General features: G+C 36.6%; 1 protein-coding gene across 6 annotated transcripts in view; it reads right to left on the reverse strand.

The window, feature by feature from the left end:
• The window catches only part of OSBPL6 (oxysterol binding protein like 6), an 89,592-nt gene that overhangs the window by 44,880 nt on the left and 19,272 nt on the right, over positions 1–25,440 (reverse strand). For 5 of the 6 annotated variants that reach the window (XM_032693100.1, XM_032693104.1, XM_032693103.1 and 2 more), the window contains exon 2: positions 1,731–1,968. In XM_032693100.1, coding sequence (XP_032548991.1) covers positions 1,731–1,832 — 102 coding nt within the window. In that variant the 5' untranslated portion in view covers positions 1,833–1,968. The remainder of the gene's footprint in view (positions 1–1,730; positions 1,969–25,440) is intronic. The other variant, XM_032693102.1, reaches the window with a different exon arrangement.

The following is a 25,440-nucleotide window of genomic DNA, read 5'->3' on the forward strand; positions in this document are numbered from 1 at the left end:
AAGGCAAAAAATGAATGCCTAGCAGTAGCCTTTCCAGTCCACATTTACATGCCTAAATATAACTGTTACGCATCATCACACTTTATTGGACATTCTGGATGCATCACATCATCAACCTTTACAGCATTATTTTAAAATCATGCTTAATGTTTCCATGGTCAAATATGGACTTAAAGTTAAGCATCCATTTCGTTATGATGACAGGTATACCTTGCTCTATACTGTTGCTATGGTAACAGATATGGTAGCCATTAGATTTATGGTAAAATGTATTCCCAAAATGTACTTTTTTTTCATTGTCACTTGCATGATTGTATCCAACTACCTAATTACAAAGAAAACTCAGAGGATATGCTCTTAGCTGAGACCAACAGCTCCTATGAGGTCTTGCATTCAGCTTCTTACAGTTTAAATGTGGGAGATAAAATACTTCGATGCTTCAAACAAAAGATGTCAAAATCCTTGCTCCACATGAAACTAATGAAAAATTAGGAGATTATATGCTAACTAGGACTTAATTAATTGAGTACAGCTATCCCAAATCCTGTACACTCTGACAGGGAAAATATTTATCACCTGTGAGAAAATAATTTTTGGATTTACTCAAGCAATGTAAATTATTAAAAAAATTCCAGACATATTTCCTGCCTGTTACTGAACATACATCAGAATTCTTCTACTGATTTACATTTTAAACATACCTTATGCAAGACTATTTTCATTCAAAGATGTAAATGTTACAGTTTTCATCAAAATTCTCAGTTTTCAAAATTTCCATAAGACAGGTAAGGGCAAAAACTTCCCCAGTAGTAGCTGAAAAATAGTGTCCCAGCTGGCATACAAGCAGCTGAGAAAATATTCCTAAGCCACAGCCATTCAAGTAAATGTGTACCACACATTATAAGCTCTTTTCCTGCCTCTTTTCCAAAGATCAGTTTTAAAATATGTATCTGTTCTAACCAAATTTTCAGTATAAATCTTTGCATTTGTAAATATACATGTAATAACCAATCTGAAATCTAGTGGGTAGCTCAGACAATTTCTAGCGGGCAGCTCCCATTGGTGCTGTGGCCAGACTACACCCATCTCTCAAAAAACCCACAGAAATGCTCAAGTTGTTTTGAGCGGAAATAATACAGTCTTCATCTCAAAGGGATCATGGAGAAAAGATGTATTACATCCACAAAGACAAGGGTCTCTTAAAAACTGAAGTCTAATGTAACTGGACTAGTACTCTAGCATGTGGTACAATCAGTGTAAATTTGTAGTAAAACAAATAATATTTAAAACGTTAGGTTTTACAAAAAGATGAACAGTATGATATTTAAACTGAATTACAACCTTCTAAAATGATAATGTATCTCTGTAATTATATTTACAAGAAGAGATAGCCACAGAGGACACAAAACAATTTTAAGCAACTGTAGGTTCACGCCATCAAAGAAACCACTTCCCAAAAGATTTCAGAGCATGTTTCCTACTTGTCCATGTGATTACACGCTTCTTGCTCCAGTGCTGCACATAGTGCCCATGTTGCTTCTGAATTTTTTTCGAGCCACTTCAGAAAATGGAAAAAAAATCAACTAAAAAAATCAACAGTTCTTGGCTATGGTGATATCATCCAGTGCTATAAGCAAGCAAATCAAGAGCTAGTGAGAACTAAAGGCCACATTACAGGAATAAAAGTACCATCCCACCAGACGGTGCAAACATTTAGAGCTTTTCCTTACCTGCCTCCTGTCTCTCTGAGACGGTGATGACGAGGAGGCACTTCTATGTGATGGAGTGGCTGTTTTGTGAGCTGGAGATATACTCTTCTCCTCTGAACTCATCTTTGCAACAAACTTGTATTAATGATCTTGTGCTTTTATCACTCATGTACAAAAAGACAAGGAATAGTCTTCCGCATCCTTCTGTTTCACAGTTTATGGACAGCCAAAGAGGAATTCAGTCTCAGCTGAACTGCACCTTAACAAAGAAAAATGTGAAAGAGTGAATGAATACACCCTCGCTCCAAAGTAGTTCTGCAGCAAAGAAATCTATTGACTATTTAATCCAAAGGTATCTCAGTCTTCTACTCCCCTTCCCAAACACAAATGCATTGTTCTGCCTTCTCAGAGAAGATGAGAATGGTACTATATCTAAAAAAAAAAAAAAAATAACAACTAAGGAAAGGCTTTAGTAATTTGCAACAATTCTCAGGCAAAGATTACAAATTCTTGAGAAGGGGGCATTATCCCATCCTGCATAATATCGCAACATTATCAAGTTGTGGACTTCCCATACTGCACAGATACCACTGAACACCCCTTTATAATCAGTACCTCTGGAAAATCCTGCAATTAGAATAAGGACTGCAAGCTGTTTCTTAAAAGCAGGTCCCTCTCTCAAAGATGGTGGCCTTGCAGTATCAAAGGCTTTACTGAGGCAGGGGGGAGTGAATGCCTGGGTGAGCATTTGGCTGCCAGCCAGAGCTAACCCACCCCAGCTGCAGGGGGCATTCCCTTTACTGTTTACTCAGCCACTGCAAGTACATTAGCTCTTTACGACTATCAGATGTTTTCTCTCACTTCACCCAAACACTAATTTCCACACAAGAACTGAAAAATAGATACTTAGAGCAACACAGAGGATACTTGTGTCAACAAACAGTCAAACACTATCTGTCAAGCCCTATCAAAATGCTGCAAGTACATCATGACAGTTCAGGAATGGAGTTACACTTCTCCATGTTTAACAGATCACTGTGATCTTGCTTCAGCTGACTGATATTGCGTCTGATCTTCCATTAACCTTGGATAAAATTGTTCCCTGAATGAGACACTAGCTTCAGGCAGACGACATATCTTCTCCACTGCCCTCTCTCTAATTTTGAAATAGTGCCCTTCCACATACACTGTGATGACAGCACATCACAGGTCAGCACCGCTAGCTGTAGATGGAACACCATGTTAAATGAAATCAGGACAAAAATACATTAACTAACACTCAGACATGACTACAAAGCTCAAGAAATTATGATATATTGGAGGCAGAGCTCTAGCTTCTCCAGTCACAAAGGATATTCATGCAAGAATATCATCCTGAACCCAGATACTCAGAGGCAGCTAAATAATTAATTTCATTGTGCCTTACAGCCAACAGCTTCTGAATACTGTACCCTAAGAAACACCCATGCTGCAGCCCAGATCTGTGATGACTCATAAGTAACAGAGACCTTTTCTGCTTGCTTTACTATAGGGAAGTGGAATGACTTCACTCCATTAGTTATCAGTACTTTTGCAAGTATGAATCTCATCCATATCTTATGAATGAGCTTCTATCCCCATCAAGGAGCCTCCCATAGAATTACAGATCCCACATATGATCAACAGAGTTCACACAGCATCCAGTGACATGACTGGGAGGACACGGCTGTTCGAACAGCTGCACAACATTTGTTTCAGAACTTCAGAAAGAAAACATAATGAAGCTGCACCCAAAGAAAGGCTTTTCCTTCTATCTTAGCATATTAGGGACTATTGTTCCAGTTTAACAGCATTTTCATATCCTACAAATGCATCAGAGAAATTTTGGTCAGAGAGGTGTACCAACAGGGATACCTTAAGGTCCGTGTAATTTACATATAAATAAAAAATGAAATTACAAAAATTAGAACAAAAATATTATAATCATAGTTCACAAAGCTGTGCAGTACAGCTGAGTTATTTAATAGCAAATCTGCAGTCACTTTCAGCTCTGAGGTCACTGAATTCTTTTTAGCACAATAGCCTTTAGGCAAATGAAAACCAGCCCCTTTTTAAAACATCTGATCTTCACTCAGTTGACTCATGTGGAAAAATTTATATTTAGTAATGGCACAGAAGGACAGTGATCTGGCACTTCAAGTGTGTTTTGAAGGCTCTCAGGAAGCCCTGTAAGCACAACAAAAAAAATATATAATGTAAATTAGCAAGAGCTAGCATTGAGTTCTTTATGGTTCTTACACATTGAATTTGGATTTTCTTCCATATTGCTGAGAGTCTATCTTCCAATTTTGGCTTAAAATTCGGGCAAGAGATCTTTTTAGAACATGCTAGTAGGAATAAATCCAGTGAAACTGACATAAAGAGACACCAGTCTCTGTGTAGCTCTGATTGAAGCAAACAATTAGAAATCTAATATTTTGGCCAACAAATTGAATTTACCTAAATGAAACCAATGTTTTTGAAACATTTTTCATAGGCTTTTTCCATCACTCATTGGCAATTTTGCTATTGACTCTAGTGGGAACAGGAACAAGCCACGTATTATGGTAGTATATTTCTACAAAATAACAGAAAATCTAAAAGCACGTTCGAAAACCATGACATTGGGTTTTGGTGAGTGGGGATGACCCCCTAGTAATCATGCATTTTTTCTGATAGTGTTTCCTAACAAGCATCAAAACATATGTCTCATTGTATGAGGCCAATTTTATTACTCCTTTACTTTACAGCAAATATGTCTTCAACTTGGAAGTATTTTAATCAATTTCATCAGAAATCAATTGGAAAAAAATAATGACATAAACAAGGCTAACAGTATTGGCTGTTGGTTATTAATTGTTGTGTGTCCAAGTATCATTGACCTGTACGCTGCATTTTGCACACACCAAGTAAATTCCCTCATGAACTGCTCAAAATCACCTGTCAGTTTATGACTGTAAGTTAATTCAGCACATTAAATGTGACCAGGCATTGACTAGCTTGAAAGTTGCTTTGCCATGAGTTCCCAAGGCAGGAAATATATTCATTGCTACTAGCGTATGAGAAGAGACAGACTTCCTAAAATGCAAAAACCAGACACTGCAGAAAGACTTCATCATCAGAAGTATGACTTGCCCAGCTAGGAGTTTTGTATTCATCTTTTTATATCAGCATCTCAACTATTTTGCATTTAAAATACTATTTTTAATTTAGTAATTATTTACTGGTTATTCAGTACACTTTAAGTTATTTATTTTTTTATTGAATGTGATGCATACAGAAAAGTAAAATGCTCTACCCAAAGTCATGCAGAGAGCAAGTCTTGTAACGAGAACATGCAGTGAGGTCTTTTAACTCTGATCCATAAGCAAAAAAATCGTGTGCCATGATTGTAACATCCTCCAGATGAGATAAACCTCTATATCTAATTCTATTCATGAAGAAATACAAAATTACTTTACAGAAACTAAAATAAGAAATTTTTAAGAAATACAGTAAATATTCTTTACTGTACAGTTAAGAAATTGTTTATGCTTTATTAAATATCTAGTATTGCATACTTCTTCTACAAAGGAGAACTATTTCACCACTTCTTGCAGTTCACTGCTACTTTATTTATTTTTTAAGCTAGCCTTGGAATTCAAGATGGTGTTTTCTCAATAACGTTTTTGTGCCGGATCTCAATTGTTACAGTTTGTCTGAGTGTAGGGGAAAAAGCTACGGATTCCTCATTCCTTATTCTTTCTCTACTTCAACATCAGAATTGAATATTTTTTACCATACAGTTATTTTTTCTTCATTTATTCTCTGTTCATTAGTGTTGTGGTTTGGTGCTTTTTCCCTCCAATCTCTGGTGTCTTAAATCAAGTATTCAAAAGATCTTAAAAAAAATCCATTCCTTTCCATCCTCAAAGGTTACTCTCTCTTTCTGCCTAAATAAATAAAGGAAAATTATATATTTTATTTTTCATAGAGGAAACCACTGATTTTTACACTAGAGATATTATGCTTATCCATAGTCCTGCTGTCTATCATATGAAAGAAAATTATTCCAGATACATCAAAATAAATGACCAATCCATTACCAAGATGTAGTGTGATTACTTTTTATATCAATGTTACACTAAACAGCTTGAAAGACAAGGAAGCACTGAGAGCTAATTATTGATTTCTCATCACCTTTTACACCAGCTTACAATATGTTTGATTCAACATCTCTTAAAAGTATTTCCTGGAATTCTGTGGATTGGACTGTCCAGTAGTATCAAAATACTGAAGTAGACACTGAATCTCCATATAAAATTCAGTACTCTTTATTTTCTTCAATGAACAAACTACATTGTATCTGAAGTATTTTTATGTTATTTGCTAAATAAAAGAAAAAAAAAAAAAAGGGTGGGTAGAGGAACGGAATGGAAAAAGGCTATTTTTATTGGGGTGAAAAAAAAGTTAGGTGGTTTAAAAGGTGTGAGATAGAAACACAAGGAATGAAATGAGACAATACACCAGGGACCAAACTGGGCAAAGACTTAGGAAACACAAACTGTATAAACTGCACAAAATAAATAGGTGGAGACAGAGGAGAAAAGCGGCCTGTGAAAAAGAATATTAGCAATATCAAAGGCAGGAATATTGTGGCTATTGCACTTTACAAGCCTCTGCTGTATGGCAAGTCCATTGACTTGCTGATTAGAGAATCTCTGTTCTCTCCCAAAATCTGAATGTTCCACCAAGCCTGGGCAACTGCACCAACTGCAGTATGGTTTGTGAAAAAGCTTTTAGCAGAAATGACAAAAATGTACAAATGCATGAGCTGCGTAAATCCAGAGTTATAAATAAATGCATGTCACATAAAAGATAAATTAAAGTTCTCAATGGGCAACTCTAAATGAAGTCTGTATTCAAATAACAGACTTCTGTGATAAATGTTATGTTGTTTCTCACTCTGATTGAGTCTTTTCTGCAAGAGTGCCCAGAATGCTTTATAGAGTGTTTAATATCTTGCGTGGTATTGAAGTAATTTGAGAAGACAATTTAGGGAGCAGAGACGAATCTTTCGACATAAATGAAACAAAAATATGCAAGTGCCACTGGCATTATTTCAAGGAAAACATTCAAACTGATCAGTCAATATGGAGCTGCTTTTCACTTGGGAGAGAAGAGGTTTTCTGTGATGTACAACACAGTCATTCAATATTTGAGTACTCAGTGAAGGCAGATCTTTGCTCTCATATTATGAGGAATATGTAACTGCCTCTTTCCCCCCTTTACTGCTGACCTTCCATGCAGGAAAATCATAACCATGCTTTTGTTACAGTACATGAATGTTTCCAAAATAAAAATATGATGGAAATAAAACTTCTCAATGCAGTAGCAATGTTGTGATTTAATAGATCACTGATGGGAAATAAGCAATTTGTTGGGTTTTTTTTTTTCAACAAACAAGCAAATCATTCCCTTTACAGACACTATCTGAGAATCAGCCACATCATTTTAGCAAAGCATCAACTTCTTAAGAAAAGCTTTTAATCAATTCGCTTTAAAATTTGTTTTACTTGCAGACCTCTGACCAGTGAATTTTAAATCCTAGATGGCAAAACAACACTCAATTAAAGGGAGCCACTGATGATTTATTTTCAGGTCCAATATTTATAAGTAGGAGTAAATGAGGTGCTACAGGAAAACTGGGAAATCTAGCTAGCACTAAATGGTTTTTAAGGTAGAAGATATTGGAATTCATATGACTATGTTACTATTGCTCCTTTTAGGTATTCTAAAAGCTGCATACTGAAGGTCTGGATAACAAATGTACATTTTTAATTGCAGGCATTCATAACAACATTGGCATTTACAAATTCTCGATCTGATATTATATACAGCAATACATACAGCGCCTACATATTGCTACAAATATTCTTTACCTCATATTCAAAAGGATCTAGATCCTGACTGTAGGTAGGAAATTAGTCCAGTCCAGCATTACCCCTGGAGAGTAACTTTGATACAGACCAAACTGCTGCACTTGGTCAGTGCAATTTGCAATTTCCATGATCATAGAATCATAAAATGATTTAGGTTGGAAAAGAGCTTTAAGATCATCTCTAAAGACCTTTATCCCCATGCAATGCCACAGGCTTGGAAATAAGTGTCTGGAAAGCTGTCTGGAAAGGACCCAGGGGTGCTGGTCAACAGTGGGTTGAACATGAGCCAGCGTGTGCCCGGGTGGCCAAGAAGGCCAGTGGCATCCTGGCTTGGATCAGAAACAGGGTGGGCAGCAGGATCAGGGCACAGATTGATCTGCAGTACTCAGCACTGGTGAAGCTACACCTTGAATCCTGTGTTCAGTTTTGTGCCCCTCACCACAGGAAGGAGTCCCCAGGGAAGTGGTGGAGTCACCATCCCTATAGGTATTTAAAAGACATGTAGCTGTAGCATTTGGTGACATGGTTTCCTGGTGAACTTGGAAGTATTAATCTGTGGTTGTACTCTATGATCCTAAAGGCCTTTTCCAAATATAAAGATTCTGTGGTCATGGAAATGGCAAACTGTGCTGGCCAAGTGCACCATGATGATGATGTGCCTGAGATCATGGTGTTAATCTAATCAGTGGCCTCTCTGTTGCAAGGTGATCAAGGCACACACTCAGCCTTTCTCCTGTAGTCACTTCACTGCTGAGTTTCAGCCAAACAGATCTTGTGTTTGCTTACAAGACCTACTGTGTGGTTAGATCTGGGCACTCATCTCTTTCACCTCATCGATTACTGTTTGCTCATTTAGCTACATATAACTAGAAATACACAGTAGCAACGCAACCACTAAACTCAACTGATAAAAAAACCAACATCTGGCTATTTTATCTTATTTCATATGATGACAGACAAAAGCAGTACTTATCCATTTTACACATACAGGTTCCTGCAAAATCTTTCAAGAATAAATAGTTAATTGGCTAAGACACAATGTTTATGTCAATAAAGGCAAATTCTAAACCTGTATCACTATTCTTAATTAGGATACCACTTCTCCTTGACTGATTGATATTCAATAATGCAGCAAAAGTAATGGAATAAAAAAGCCTCATATTTCATAGAGGTCATGTTTTACACCCCTACATTTGACAACCTCCCGTAACAAGCATTTGTTGGAAGAATTATCAAGGAAATTAAAATTAATTAACATAGTGTTTCCCAAAACAGTGACTAAGTTTATTAAATGTAGTGGTTTTAAAAGTCCTTAGGCTTTGTTTTGGTGGTCAGGTTAAAGGGTGGGTTTGGTTTTGTGGGTTTGGGCTTGGTGGTTGTTTTTTTCAGGGGGAGGGGGTGTAGGGGAGAGAATCTTGTGGGTTTTTTGTTTTTAAGGTTTACTGTACATAATCTCTTCATTTTAAACAGCATATTCTACAGGAGATTGCAGTATCGGCAAACATTGAGACACTTTTTCCTTTCATGTCATCCTTAAGAGAATGTAGGGCCTCCCAACAATTTACAGCTGGTATGATTTCTTTAAAGCTAAGTTACAATTTTTTTTTTCTGGGTGGCTAGTCCAAGTATGTCTCAATAATACAAAATATAAAAATTGTATTAAGAAAAAATACTTGCATGGGCATGTAACTCTGTAAAATACACAGACTTTATCAAATAGATGTATGAGGTCAAAAAACAGTCAGAATCAGACAAGAATAGGACAGTACAACATCTGCCTTTTCTATTTTCTGCTTGCCTACATGAATAAGCAGAGTTTTCTGCCCTTCTAGAAGCCCTGAAGCATACATGGTAATTAGTGGAGTTCCAGTATGTCAAAACCTCCAATTTAGATGACAATTTCAAAATAAACCCTCAACTCATTTGCAGTATCTGAGGATTGCCTCAATAACTGAAATGACCCTAGGATTTTCATTAGGAAATCTTTGTTGTTCCATGTTCCTCAGGCTATCACAGTAATAGAATACTATTGATTTGTATGGCATGGATACTTTTTGCATATGACCGAGGCAGAATATCAATCTGTGTCATATGCATTTGTAACAGACTGCTGTGAGCAGAGGGTTAAACAAATTCACAAATTTATAAATACAAACATGCAATATATACCAGTTAAACATTAAGCAGGAAAAACTAACAGGTGGACTTTAAAAGCCTTTCTAGACTAATCTAAATCTAAGTCATCTTTTTAAAAAAAAAAAAAAAAAACAAAGAAAAAAAAAGCAATACATGCTATTACATCCCTCAGGCACTTTTTAAAACCAAAAACCTTGCTGGGGGATTTTTGTTTCCACACAAACCTTTTCAGAGAATCACATTTTTAAATTTTAAAATAAATAAATAAATAAATAAATAAATAAATAAAAGCAAAAAATTTTAATCAAAACTCAGGAAGTGCTTTAAAGAATAAAAAATTTTCATGTATCCTGCTTTTTTGGGGGGAGAAAAACCCTCACAATTTTCAAAAAGCTCCTTAAAAGAAAAGCAAAACACATTTTTTTCCTTATTTTAGCAATTAATTTTCTCTTTACCACTGGGCAACCTGGACAAAAGAAAAATAGATTACAACTCTAAAGACTCTTAAAATGCTTTTTAATTAAAGTCTCAACTGAACAGTGATGTAAAGCAATGAAATTAATTTCCCTTCTAAAAGAGCTACAAAATGTTGTCACAAAAATGGTACTAATCCTCCAGAGCACAGGAGCCTAAAAGCTTCTTGTGACCCTTGAAATCCATGTCTAGCTGCATTTTACTGCCCTCCATTTATTAAGCTACCTCTTGTTCCTCTGCATGTTTTATTTCCACTACCACACAAACATTACACTTTTGCTGTGTTTCAAACTTACCAAGTAAAATTTTGATTCAGAGTAAATTAAGAAATGTCTATTCTATTGATCTTGAATTTTGAACATTATCATCAAATGCTTGCAGGAAGGGTGTCAAAAAAAAAATCAGTGCTCTCTCAATACAAATGTAATGTGTTTATGGGAACAAATACAAGACTGGAACTGATTGAGTTTGATCGGATCGTGGAGAACTGAGAGGGGAGACACAAAACTGGCATATTAGTCAGAGCTTCCACCACCCTGATTTCTGGGGTGCTAAATGGAAGGTCAGATCCAGGAACAAAAATCAGAATGGAATTTTATTCTTAGAGGCAATTAGCTTGACAAACAATAAGAGGATCACAGCTGCACAGGATAATATAGTTAATGGCTTATATATAATCTGGGAAATATTGAGGAGGAATAGGGAGGCTGTATTGCCTCTGTGACTGCTACTAAATCACTGTGTCCAGTTCTGCTGTCAACATTTCAAAGACATTCACAAATGGGTTCAAGAAAGAACCATAAGCATGATGGCAACATTGAAAAACATCACTACTAATAAAAGATTTACAGAGGTCAACCTATTTAGTTTGTCAAATAGAAGATTGAAGTGTCACTGGATGAGAATCTATAGCCCCACTACACAGGCGGAAGGAATTTATTGTTAGAATTCTTCTGAAAGATATACCAAAATCTAATGGGAATAAAAAAGGAGATATATATATGCAGGTTAGAAATAAGGCACAGATTTATAATGTTGAAGAGGTATGAGAAGACGTTTTCATATTCAGACTGGAATTTTTAAGGTTTTGGGATGGGTTTTTATATATTCCAAAGCTCAGTCATCCCTGCTGATTAGGAAGCAGGAATTCATCCAGGGCAGTCCAATGACTTATTCCATAGGAAGAGTTCAGGTTCCACCATAATGCAGCCTCCCCCTCCCACAGTTCCTTCTCACAATTGAAACCAATCAACCAAGAAAAAAAAAGAACAAATCAATACATAAAAGGAGAGATATAATAAAATGAGTATTTTTTTTTCTTAATTCTATCTCTGGTGCACTCCATTAACCTCTCCACTTGAGATTCTCCAATTTTGTCACTAGGCATTTATTAAGTCTGATCTTTTGTATGAGAGAATGTTAAATGTTCTTGAAATCTAAAGCAATCTATATTCTGATCACTGTTAATATTTTTTCCTTACTGCTTTAAATAAATCTGACACGTATGTTTAAAACCTAACTTTCCATGAAGAGCGGGAGCACTTCATAAAGTCTTTTTTTAATCGCATTACTATATGAATTTCTTTGCACTTCACTCAGTGATCATTTCATTAGAAAGACAAAAAAGAAAAATCGACAATTATTGTTCATGTCAAAAAAACCCCTAAAAAATGTCTTGAGCACTTGACAAATACCTCAGGAATCACAGGCATGCCTGAAAAGACCATGAGATGGAATAATCACTTTTGAAGTTCCTGCAAAGTCTAACATACATTGACTAAAATTAAACTGAGCATAAAAATGGGCAGTTGCTCAAAAGTAGTTTCATGACATAACAAATCAGTGACAAAAAAAAAAACCACAACAACAAAAAAAATCCCTTTTCTCTTTATACACAATGGTTATCCCTTGACTCTTATTCCATAAGGGAAACACATAATGTTTCCTATCATCACACTAAGCACTAGGTCCTGCACACTTCAATAGCTAGATATGCTTAGTTTTTCCTACTTTTGAAATACTAATGAATCAACATTCAGCTTCACTGACAAAAAACACGATGTACTCCAAAGTAACATTCATTTGTACTAGAAGGAACTCTCTACTTACAACACTACCAATAATTTCAGCTGAAATTACACCACACTAAATTGTCTCTGCCTGTGCACAAAGCATGATCCAATATGAGGACAGCAATGCCCCAAGGCACCTTGCAGAGAAAAAACTATCTAGTAGTCCTAGAATATTCTCACCATTGAAAAGCTGCATGTTTTCCATCAGTCGTTGATTTCCAAAACATATTATACACAGAAAACTACTCCTAATAAGTATTGATCTTTATACATAAAGAGAGTATAAAGCCATAAGAGAATACTGGAGTCATCTAGCATAAAAAGGACAAAAGGAATTTTCCAGCTTAGTTCCTGTTTGAAATAAATCATATACCATAGTAAATCATCCAACCCCTATGCAAAAGCACTCAGTGGTGTAAACCGATTACAAATCCTAATAAGTTCTTGAAAAAAATAATTTTCCTGAATTACTAAGAATCTGCATGCTATTTCTCCTCTACATATGTCTAACCTCAATCTTAGCCAAGAATTCTTGTTCAACCTTTGCCTACTACAGAGAAGAGCTCTCTTCAAATGCAAAATTTGCTAGTGCACAAATACACTATATTTACAGGACTTCAGGCATCTAACATCAGTTTTCACAGCTTTCTCAAATATTTTTAATGAGTTTGATGAAGTTTAGAGAAGAACTGGCATAATTAAAGAATTGACAAACATTTTACAGATGCACAGAGAGGCCTGTATTTAGTTAATTAAGAGGAGGGCTGAAACGTTGCTTGAGCAAAATGGTAAGATAAGTTCCTAGTTCCCACAGCAGTGTACTTGTTTATATACTCTAGAGTTCAACATGATGCTTAATCACATTGCACACAGTAGTAGACATGCTGTTTCAACAGTATACTGGTTAGAGGTATGCGTGAGCAATTATTCCAATCATAGATGAATTTCACAATAGCAAATCACTTGTATATTCATAATAACCCACATTACACTCTTCCATCAGACTTATGCAAAGTTATGCAGGGCACTGGCTCCCAAAGATATGCTCCTTGAAAGTCTGTGTAGGCTTCACAAATGATAACAAAAGGTCTGACGGATGAAGGAAGGAACAAACTGTAAGAACACTCAAAAAAAAAAAAAAAGTACAAAAACCTTTGGTCACAATTAGCAGTTATATACCCATAAATTAGCCAACATGCCAACTGGCAAACAACCATCCTTCCATCAAATGTTGCTATTCTCTTTGAGCATTATTCTACTTACACTTCCCCATAATTTGGGACATACATTTAGTACCTTACAGAAAGCACCAATGTTAGTAATGCCCAGCTGAGAACCTTCCTTCATCTGTCTAAAACCAACTTGACTTTTAACACCTCAGTAAGTGACAATCATTACTGCATGACCTGCTGGATTAGCATCACTTGCAAGACATGAAGTTTGTTTTCCTCTGCTTGACACACAGTAAACCACAATATGTACAAGAGCAGCCCAGAACAAGATTGAGACACTCAGAGGTATGCAGTCTGGAAATACAGTGTATCAAGCTCAGTCAATCAATTGAGAAAGGGGTTAATTTTACACAGGCTGGAGAACAGGATTATTCTGTGCAAGTGACCAACATTCACATCCACCAGCCTCATGAGAGCCTCATGCTTGTGAGATAGCTGGTGCTTAAGAACACTTCTATCACCCAAGTGCCATATAAATAACCTGTGATAACCAACACAGAAGGTATGTAGGGATAACAGAGCAGTAGAAGCAAAAACATCCTAATTTTTACTACAAATTTTTTTCCCTCACTGTTCTTGATCTTGCATCAATCCAGATTCCCACAATTACTCTGTCTTCTGCAAGGCAAACCCATTCCCATCAAAGCTCAACCTCTCTGTCTCCACTCCAGTATTTTTCATTCTTTCTCTCCCTTATCCTTCAATCACAAAGTACAGACCACCTCCCTACCAACCCAGTTACTCCTTTATATTTCATGACAGTGTCAGGTCCCTTTTCCTTTTTCTTTGTTCACGTCCTCTTAGAAATTGCACACAATCATGGTCCTTTGAATTTATCTTTCCTTTTCTAAGCCAAGATCTATAGATGCCCCACTTTTTTTTCTTTTTTTTTTGTCACAGAGCACAGCCTAGAAGGTCAGCTCACAGCAAAAAAATACTTTAGAAACAACTTAAAACATATTATTTGCAAAAAAATGCTCTTCATGGGAGAGGCCATGGCTCCAGATTCTAATCATAAGAAAAAAAATGAACTAAGAGAACCTACAACTAGAATTTAAAGACCAAATGGCTGCACCTTCCCACTTTGCAATAAACAGGTCTTTCTTTCTAAGGCTGAGATATGAGGAAGTTTTTCTTCAGCTTGATCTGAACAACAAATGAGTGGCATAACAGCAAGTTAGGAAGGAAGTCCTATTTCAAGACTACTAAACCTGTGGTATACTATCATTGATATGAACTAAACCAGTTTTTTAAAGTCCTCTGATTATTTGAGGTGAATTTAAAACTTTTAGAAATGTTACCACACATAAAACGATAAATTGTTCTTCTATCTGTGAATGCCACAATCACACACTTTACATTTGTAGATGTAAACATCATTAGAGAGAAACCTTTCAGAGAGCTGCTCAGAGGATCAGGGAGGTAGACTAAATGCAAAAACTGCAGCAAGCTCTGACACACATCACAGAACTTCGAAGGTGAAAAATTGAGGTTTATTTTAAGGTGAGAGAGAAAGCAAATTGATAATACTGGGGAAGATAAAAAGAATTGTTTCCTTCTTCTCCTGAACAAGCACAAGTGCCCAGAGTTGGTCAGCTGCTAATAAAGTATAGGCAGCCAAATGTGAGGTTCAATTATGAAAGCAACACTCAAGCATTTTGCTGTCTGGTATGCATTAACGTCAAAGCGAATAGCAAACACTGCAACTGAAAAGAACAGCCAAAAGGTAAATCCAGCATCTGGCCTGTCCTGGCCAAAGGCAGTGACTCAGCTACAGTCATAGGGCATAACAAGAGATGGATGTAAAATCTAGCAGTCAATAGAATTGCTACTCTAGCACAGAAAACTGATGAAGTCAACTAATACAGCTGAAAGAGGGCTCTTCTGCAGGCTTGACAATCTCCATGCCAGTCGGCTGGACAGGGTGAATCATAAGTACCAAGTGATGGATTTTCATGAATAGTGACATTGCTTAATTCATAAAGGAAATACAAGATTTCTTTCTCTAATACATTCAGTTAAAAGTAAAATCAATTAAGGATGAATTTAGACTTAAGGTCTGTCTGAATTCAAATAATTGAAAACCTCAGGTCACCTAAAATAACATCTTGCCCTCTGATGTTTATGAGCATCAATGACATAACAGAACACCTTCACTTTTCAACTTGTTTTGTGCTTCCTGTTTTAGAAGAGAGTTGATATTCACATGCTGAGGAGGTCTAAAAAGTCACACAATATGCCAATGAACTACCTGAGTTTTTTACTAACTCAGAAAATGTGATCTTTCATGCAGGTGAGCTAACAGAAGATTGACCAAGAGTACCTATACTACAGTGAAAACCTAAGACTTTTGCAGTTTCAGCTCATGGAAAGATCATCGGGGCAGGAATAAAAACAGAGTAAGAAAACATAAAAAAAGCTGGAACAGTTTCTGCCTTCTGCTACCACAACTATTCAAAAGTATGCTTTTTTTGGACTGTTGTAATGGAAGTAGTATAATCTTTTTAACAAAAAAAAGGTAACAGCAGTGGATAGTTATATTATAAATTATAGAAATTGTGGCAGCTGGAACACAGTTTATGACTAATTTCTCATAATGCAGTTTTTATGCACACTCTTCTTACAGGAAAAAAATGCACTAAAATACTTTAGAAATCTTTGAATATTTTATTGAAGTAAAAAGTTGAAGTGAAACATTTATTCGCTTCTCTTCTGTAGTTTGATTGATTATTAACTTACAGCCTTCTCCTTTGTATGGTAATTAGATCACACAAAAAAAATGAGCATTTCAGTGGAAGCAGTTTCCACAAACAACCACAGTGCCCTGAACAGAGGCAACTCTTTCACCCCCATGTCCTGGCCGACACCATTGGTCCCAGATATGGTGCAAGCGTTGGTATTGTTTCATCTCTGTGTGTAAATTCCCATATGTCCTTTTGCTATGTAGAGCCCATAAAACAATTTTCTATCAATCTTTCACTTACTGTATCATTTATCATACCTGAAATAAAAATACAGAAATCAGAATAGCAAAATTATTCCTATGTACTTTTAACTCAATTAAATCTAACCAAAATACAATTGTTTTCCATCTAGGAATGAGTAGCACAACCAAATCAGGAGCTGCTCGAAGTCTCTTAGAGTTTACTCTACTCAGTCTCCAAATCCCAGAGGGACTGGAGAATTAAGTACAAGTGTCAGATGTTAACTGGGATTGTCACATCCTCACTTGCTTAGGCTATCCCTGTGTCTGATGGCAATCCTGCACCTGTGTTTTCTGCACCATATCATGAAAGTTATAATGAGGGTATGAAGCATTCACCAGTCTGATCAGACCAGCAATTCTAAATTCAAATTCTGTCCAGTCTAGATTTAGTAAGCTAAGAACTATAAATCAGACCTCTGCATTAAGAGCAGTGACAAATGCAAACCAAGCTGCAACTGCAGATGCAACGAAGTCAGTATGACTTTGCAGTATTTTAACCTTCCCTAGTAATACCTGAGATTTGGGGCAGTCCACTCAAGAGGAGATCGGTTGCTTCTTTTGTGATGGGTTTGTAGTGAAAAGATACACTGAGAAGTACTTCAGAGGCATAAAATTTTTAAATACTGGAAAAAGCATCAAAGAAAATTATTGAATTAGCATGCACCTACTGTCAGATGCAATGCTTGCTGTGCTGTACACACAGGATAGTTTGTACAACGGCAACCAAAGACATGGCTGTAAAAGTGCCAAGCGCTCTCAGCACAGCACCAGGCAGGTTGCAGCGTTCTGTCTTAAAAAAAAAAAAAAAAAAAAAGATCTAATAGAATATGGCTGTAAGAGTTCTCAAGTTTGCAGTAACCCTTCAGAAGCTTTTGCAATCCAAAAGAGCTAACAGGACCATATAAGGCAGTGGCTTCCTAGCAGTAGTGTGCATTTTCAGTTCGCATTTAAATAGAGACAGAAATGGAGGAAAAAGAAAACAAAAAACCCCAACCAACCAAACAAAAAAAAATAATCCCAAAGCCCCAAACCCACATAATTTTCTACTACCCTACAGCAACTGTTAAAAAAAGTCGCTAAAAAATGTCCTCCTGTGTGTCTATCCAGTACTGGCAAAAATCTGATTTCAAAATGACCGGTTATGTCACTGGTATTTGTGCTTTCAATGCAATAAAATCCCACTAGCTACCTTTTCCAGTACACAAAGAGGCTGCATCACACATATCTTGCTCTTCCTCTGGTAGCTCTGCCTCCATCCTCCCCTTAAGTTTCACAGCTGGTAATGCAAGAGCATTGCACTCCACGTTCATCCCTTGCTTTCTAGGAGTACTGCCTGCTACAGTTGTTTAATTTACTTTCCACTACCTAACCAGTCTGCACTAGAAGGCTGCACATATGACAACTGAACTAACATAGACATATATGTTGTGCTACAGCAGTTATTAATTATAATACAAGAGTTACATTAATATATATGATAGGCCTCAATGGAAAAAACCAGCTCTTAAGTATGACCAATTAAAGGTTAAGAAACTGTGCAACTAGTACATTCCAAGAATAAAACTGATCAATAACTCCAAACATCTCAGGGATTATTTATCCTTGACAGGTAAGGCCTCTGTAGGAACTTTCTACCTCAAAACTGGTATCTACAAATCTACAGTCCCAACATGGTTTACTTTGAAGGAGTAGGGAAAAGAAATGCGGGATATAAACTGTAGATAGATCCCTTGTATCTCCATGTTTTCTTGAATAACTGCATCACATTTCAGATGGGTATTTCCCTGACATACTATATCCATAGATTAGTGATGATGGTGCTAATTGACCGTTTATAAATACAGTCTGCCTGCTGCAGCACTGAGATGTAAAAACAGAGCGTACAGCAGAGCTCTCCACAAGGCAACACTGAAGTGAGAAAGATTTTGTCAGTGTTTGGTAAATCATAGCTGGATATGGCTTTGCTGTGGCCTAGAAAGGTCTTTTTAGAACTATTTTTGCCTGCTTTTTAAGTGTTGTTCTTTACACTAGCAAACCATTAACAGACTGTGTTTGTCAACGTGATCTGTAAAAAACTGGTTTTTCTCACATTCCACAATAAAATGTCGCCCTGCTTGAAATGCTGTTCGTGGCACAAGGCGTTAAGCTGAGTTCTGCTTCCAGCCTCCAGAGAACAGCTCAGCAGGAGCCAACTCCCAAACCTATTTTTATAAAGAGGACAAACCTGTTTTTCCAGATCAGATTTTCACATAGGGGTTTAAATAAAAATCCTGTTTCATTATTTATAATGGTCATTTCTAACTTGTCATAATGAATCCAAGATGGAAGCTATAGAAAACTAAAGAGCTTTTATATTAATTAACAAAGTAATTACATGTTGTGGTTATTTGCTTAAACCACCAATTTCAGTCTGAAGTAGTTACCCTCAGGAACCTGTGGTAGCTGAGTGCCAATACCACAATATTTGCCATACACTGTATTAATCCACATGCCAAAAATAATCAAAGGCTAAGGATGTCACAGAGACGCAGGAATATTCATTTTACCTGCTAATGGTATCAGCTTCTTTAATCACATCCATTAGATTTAAAGAGAACTTTAAAAAAAAGGCACAGCAAGAAGGTAGAGAGCTGCATGTAGTAAGTGCATGTTTATGCTAATGAACTGCTGTATGAAAAGGAATCTGAGGGAAGTTTTCAGCGTTGATAAACATTTTGGGTCAGAGAGCCTTCCAACATATACAGAAATTCAAACCCAGCACTATCAAGGATAGCAGACACTTGAGGAAAGGCAATTTATGATCAAAGCCAGCAATACCCATAGGATCAACATTGGGTTGAAGCCTCCTTTACAGTTTCAGCATAGCAAAACTAATGAAGAAGTGCTGACAGGACAGATCATGTTCTTGAGATGCTACTTCTAACACAGTCATCTCCTTTCTACACTGAGGAGGAAGCAACTAAAACATAAAGCAGTGGCAAATAGAAATAAAAGCTCCTAGAATTATTAGGGTTGTGCTTCTTAGAATGTTTGGTGGGGGTTTTTTTGGTCCTTCTGAGATGAGGAAATGATGCCTTCAGCTTGAGGGGAGACAAAAATCCAAATAAAAATATTATCCAGCAACTTTAACATAAGACTGCAATATTCACAACTGCAGGACAATTCAGCAGAGAAGACAGTAAGACAAGGATGCATTATAAACTATTTATACATATTCTTTGAAATTTGATCCAGCCAAATACAATGATTAACCCAGCCTATCCTCTAAATGGGTAAGTTTCATATCAAAGCACAAGTGAGAGAAACACCAAGTACAATATTCCTAGTTTTCCTCTTTCTGTGCCTATGTAGCAAATATCCAGCTACCTCCCTTGACTTTAAAACATTAAGCAAAAACAAGTAACTAGTACGTATGTGGAAGTCTGATATTGTTTCATTTTATTAAAATGTTTGCATGTTTTCTCAAACCATTATGAAACTATATGTTTGTCCATCACAAATACATATTTTCTTCTCTTCCTTTCTCCTCCTCTATCTCCTGTCGCTCTGAGGCCTTCACCAAACTAGAGTGGCACTTCAGTAAGTCCCTTTTCAAAGGGAAAAACTGCTGATTTTTGAATGGCTTGGGATGACTGGCAAGACCAATAATAGTGAACGTAGGACATAACTCTAATTTGCACAAAAAGGACTCAACAATGGCACTGATATTAGCAGGCTTTCACGTAAGTTGTTGTAACAGTATCAGTGACAAGTAATAAGGCTATTTTCTGTGACTTCTACATTAAAGAGACCACAAGGACTTCATTTTTTTTATGGTCTATGCTTCCAAGTAAAAGAGCTGTCACTACAATTCTGTTGCCTTCTTCCCCTACCAGTGCCTTTATATATTTATGTGGCAAACATCTCCTCACTATCCCAAGTGAAGTAAACTGAAAGCTAACAGTTCAAAAATTTAGCATATAAGAGAAGTCTGCCATATATTCCACTTCATTAAGTGAACTACTGTTGACAGTAGCTTTCATTAATTAGAGACTGATTTTCAAGGGTTTTTCTTTATGACTTCATCTACTAGACAAATAAAAGACTACAAAATGGAGATGCTAGGGAATTTCATATCCAGATTTCCAACATTCCCTATTTTTATTCTGTCCTGACTGTCATTCTCATTTCAAATCTTGGGTTTCTTTATAGATTGATTTTTTTTTTCTTTCTCTGAGTCAGAAATGACTCATCACCTAACTTACGATGAAATATTCCAATGATGGTACATTCAATCAAGTGGAATAGAGCCAAAGTCTTGAGGCACCATTTCCTTGAAGCATCTTCCAAATAGAAATATATTATCTGTTCTAGATAGGCATAAGCTACTACTGTTTCCTTTAAAGCCTCTAATCGTGACTTTACTGCATAAAATAAAGGAAGGGGCAAAATCGCTACAATATTGAATCTGAAAATAATGCAAAACAAAAAGAATTGCAATAAAAGCTCCAATTCCTTATTCAATCCTGAACACAATGGACTACAGTAAACAGCAATTTTAAAACAAATCTATTATTCTTTACTGTGAAGAAGCTTGGTTATAATGGCATTTTCTAGGTAGTCCACAACTATTCATCAGTTCAGCTCTCTTGGATCTAACTGCTGTGTACGTTGTAGAGCACAGTCTCTATTTAGCCATCATATATATGGACCTGCTTGGACAACCTGACATGAGAAGTGGTATTTAAAATACCTGTCATTTGATTATCAGGGAGACTAGTCTCTCTTTCTTCCAATTGCTTGGGAACTATAAAATGCAATGGCCACTTCCAGTAGCGAAACTGAGGAATTCAATGCAGCATATTAGAAAGTGAAGAAAAGGGGAAGGTAGTCATTAGGTCAGCACTCATTATCTTCAAAACATTCACTGCAATTAAATAATTAACTCAGAGTTCCCCTAAAAAAAAAAAATCCACCACCAAAACCAAACCACATCCCAAGATATTAACTACTACTCCAAGAGAAACAAATACTGCATGCAATTACATTTCTCTCTGTTGATATAATTACTAAATATGGGAGCTAATTAAGATGTAAAACCAAAGTGACATTCTACAACTGAAAAACAGGACAGAAGCGAGTAACACCTACATCTTGCAGTATTTTCCCTACAGACCTGTATCTAATGGTATGCTAATAGTGTAAGAAGGTTGAGCTAGCTCTCTTTGAACTGTTTTTTCAATGTAATAAGAGCAGTAGTTTATGGATCTGCAAATATCCAAACAGCCCTCATCTAGCACTTGAAGAAAATGATACGATACCATGTCAGGAAGAAAAAAAAAAAAAAAAAAAAAAAGCCTTTTCAATATTTTTTCTTATGCTTGGAAAGAAAAGAGAAGTAAGAGGCAGAAATTAGGGGAATCTAGGATGTTTTAAAAAAGTTCCTACATTTGTATGGTTTAGTGTGCTTCCATACCAGCATAAACCCAAGATTCATCATTTTATTTATAAAAGGAATCTTAGTAATTTCCTATCCGACTATGCTGGCACACCCATGTACAAATACCAGAGCTGTAATTCAAAACTCAGGAACAGTCAGAACCCACTGGGTCACGTTTTAAAAGCAAGCTGACAGCAACCAAACCTCACTCTTAACTAACATCAGTTAGTGGTCTACCATGTCAAGAAAGGTGCTGGTGTTACCGACACAACCAATAAAAGCTTTCCCATCACAAAAGCCATTGGGACTACTGCCACTCAGTTTTGCCTGAAAGCCCCTGGAAAGAAGCCATAGCTAAGGAACACTGTGTTTGCATTATCCTCCCTCCTGAAGATAGTTAAGACAGAAGAGCATTTATGACTCACTGCCTATGCTCCACACTGCAGATACCAGGGATACTCTGCAGTGTCCTAGGCTCTACAGTCACACAGAAAAACTCAGAGTTGTAGTCACAGTGACCCTAACTATTCTAATTTGGAAAATCTTATTTATGCTGAAATGTTTTAGACTTTGACTATTTGCCTATCTGGTGGGCTGAAAGGCCACAAAAGCCAATTATTACAGAAATACTTTTGCTCTAATATTCAGATTTTAATTCTGTAATATGAAAAACTGCACCCTAATGAAGATGATTTAATAAATGCTTAAAAATAGAAGTGTTGACAAAACTTCAGAAAAAGTGAAAACCACCATCACACACATATTGGGACACACTGTCTTTCTGAACTACAGACCAAGGCTGCAGTACGTATGGAGCTACAGGAATGAGGGAGATCTCCTGGAATAAACTAGCACCATCAGAAACACCAGCACTTCCTGACCACCTACAAGCATCACCAGACAATTACTATGTAACTACTATTTCTGTGCATGCCAACTGTCATCACAGAACTTTAGATTCATTATCTAAGATGCATATTTCACACATGAGACAAAGAAACAGAGAGGAATCCTGGATGCTTTGCATTCCTCAGAGATACACAACTCTAGTATATCTCGGTGCACAATATCACTTCGGAAAACCACAACCAAAAAAAACCCCAAAAACCAAAACACTGTCTATGTATTAGGACAGTCAGTTCAAAGATATCACACATATACATATTTGTCACTAAAGGAGGTTCATTGAAATCAACATTGTCATTTAATGGGTCTCATTTCTTACTCCAACAGATACAGAGAAAAGACACAAATCCTTAATGTGATGAATCACATTAAAAAACAGACTGGTTCCTAAGGAACATATCAGATATAAGAGCAAGCCCACCAAAGAGAAAATAGTGCTGTGAAGTACTTATTCATTGGAAGAAGCTGACACACTTATGAAGATTGAAACTGCTGCAAAGCTGCCACAAAGCTGCAGATGCTGCTTGCATTGCCTTTCTTGAACCAGAAAAGCCACTATTAGAGCCAGGACAAACAGAGCACATAATGATCAAATACATCATCTTTACACCTGCAATGCTACAAACCAAGTCTTTGAAGCCACATGGGAGATAAGGGTGCGACAGATCCAAGCTAAGGTAAAATACAAATCACTTAAAGAGCACCTTCACACTTGCCACAGAAAAATCATAAAAGAAAAAAAAAGTCAAAATTATGTACCAATTGCTGTATTGCTACTTCTTCGGGAAAGCATTTTAGTCATAACTATTCCTGTACCAGAATGGAAAACTGAGTATTTTAAATATCATAAAAAATGGTTCTATCTTAGTATAGATAATCAAATTACTGTTTCTCAACAGCTCGTAGGATGCTCACATCCACTGCACAACTTCACTGCATTATTCAGTCATTTGTTATGCAGAATTCAGAAAGGAAGGAAAGGCGAATGGCATGTGAGTATGAGAATAAACTCTGCTGGGGACATATCAATGCTTCCAAGTCACTGGGGTGCCTCAAGACAGTGGAGATAGGTTTGTTTTCTCAGTAGTGTAGTTCATGTTTTTATCTCTGTGATTTTGATACAATAGGACTCACAGTGCTGGGCATATTTCTGACTTCTGGCCACACAGATGCTTTTACAGACGTTCAGGAATTATTGCCCACTGCAGAACTGCAAGTGATGTGATTCAATAATTTGGGTGGTTTTGTTGTCCACAAAAGTCGAATTTGTTACCCAGTGTGCAACAAGCCAATAATTACACACTTGAGAGAGACACTGATAATTTATTTCAGAGTTGCGCAAGCCTGGGTGCTCAGTGGTATTCCACAAATCAGCACATCAACTATCAAAACTTTTTAATATTTATACATTTTAGCAAACAAAGGAATTCATGTTCATTTGCTACAAGTTACATAGTTCTCTTATTAATGGTCTTCTGTTGGTTAATGATTCTCTCACTTCTCATGCTAATTAGTCTGCGTGCTTAGTCTTTCTATTCTTTTGAGTCAGTGGGTTCCTTGGGACCGTGAGTCAGTATTGCGAACTCCTCCTCTTGGAATCAGCTGTCACCCAGTTGGAGCTGATTTCAGTACAACTGCAGTTTCTTCCTTATCTTTGGAGTTCCAACAGATGCCCCTGTGGCCCATAAATTCTACATTCTGTGTGTCCACTATCAGTGAGCATCCTTCTTCCCAATCTTTGTTAACCTCCCTCTAAGCCTGAGATCATTGAAGCATGCCAAGCCCTAAAGGCTAAAAAGGCAATTCTACCAACAAGTCATTCATCTTTCTAGCACCTGGACATCACTTACAGCTTGTTAGCTGCTATATGTTTCATGGATTAAATCTCCCTTCTTGCTGTTTAGGTATGAAAGTATACAAAGATCAAACATCAAAGAACATCCTTTCTTAGGAAAATTTTACATATTCCACATTTTGCAAGTTTCTTCTGCTTCTGTCTTGTAACGTTTCTAAATGGAATTGGTATAAGCAAAGAGTAGAATTACTGTAGATAGTACAGTGCAGATCAATTAGATTGTTGCAGGAATTACAAGTGGAGATTTTTCTATTGTATCATGTAGTAGACCAAGTAAGACAACTATCATATCTTCCTATCATTTAAAAGTTCCCCAATGCACATAAAAGTGCAGTTCTGTTCTGAAAGTTGCCTGTAAAAAATGGTATGTTCCTTGATCGGTTTCAAATAAAAAAACCCTCATTATGTAGTGATTAAAAAAAAAAAATAAATTGTACCAATCCTAGAAGTGTATCTTGAACTGTACTGCACATAAAAACTCTGCAACCAGAACTCAGCTAGTGCCTTTCAGTTATGACGTGCATTCCATCTTATTTTGTTCTGTATCTGTACTACATCTGCCACAGTAACAAAGTTTTCAGAAATAACAGGAATATATCAGTGAAGTCAAGAGATGATTCATTACCAGTGACCATATATCTCCAAAGAACTGAGTAAGATGGGGGAGGTTGACTGTAATCTGACTTTAACATCACAGTGACTCACCAATCCA

This window comes from Chiroxiphia lanceolata, chromosome 7 (genome assembly GCF_009829145.1).
Source record: "Chiroxiphia lanceolata isolate bChiLan1 chromosome 7, bChiLan1.pri, whole genome shotgun sequence".
NCBI lineage: Eukaryota > Metazoa > Chordata > Aves > Passeriformes > Pipridae > Chiroxiphia > Chiroxiphia lanceolata.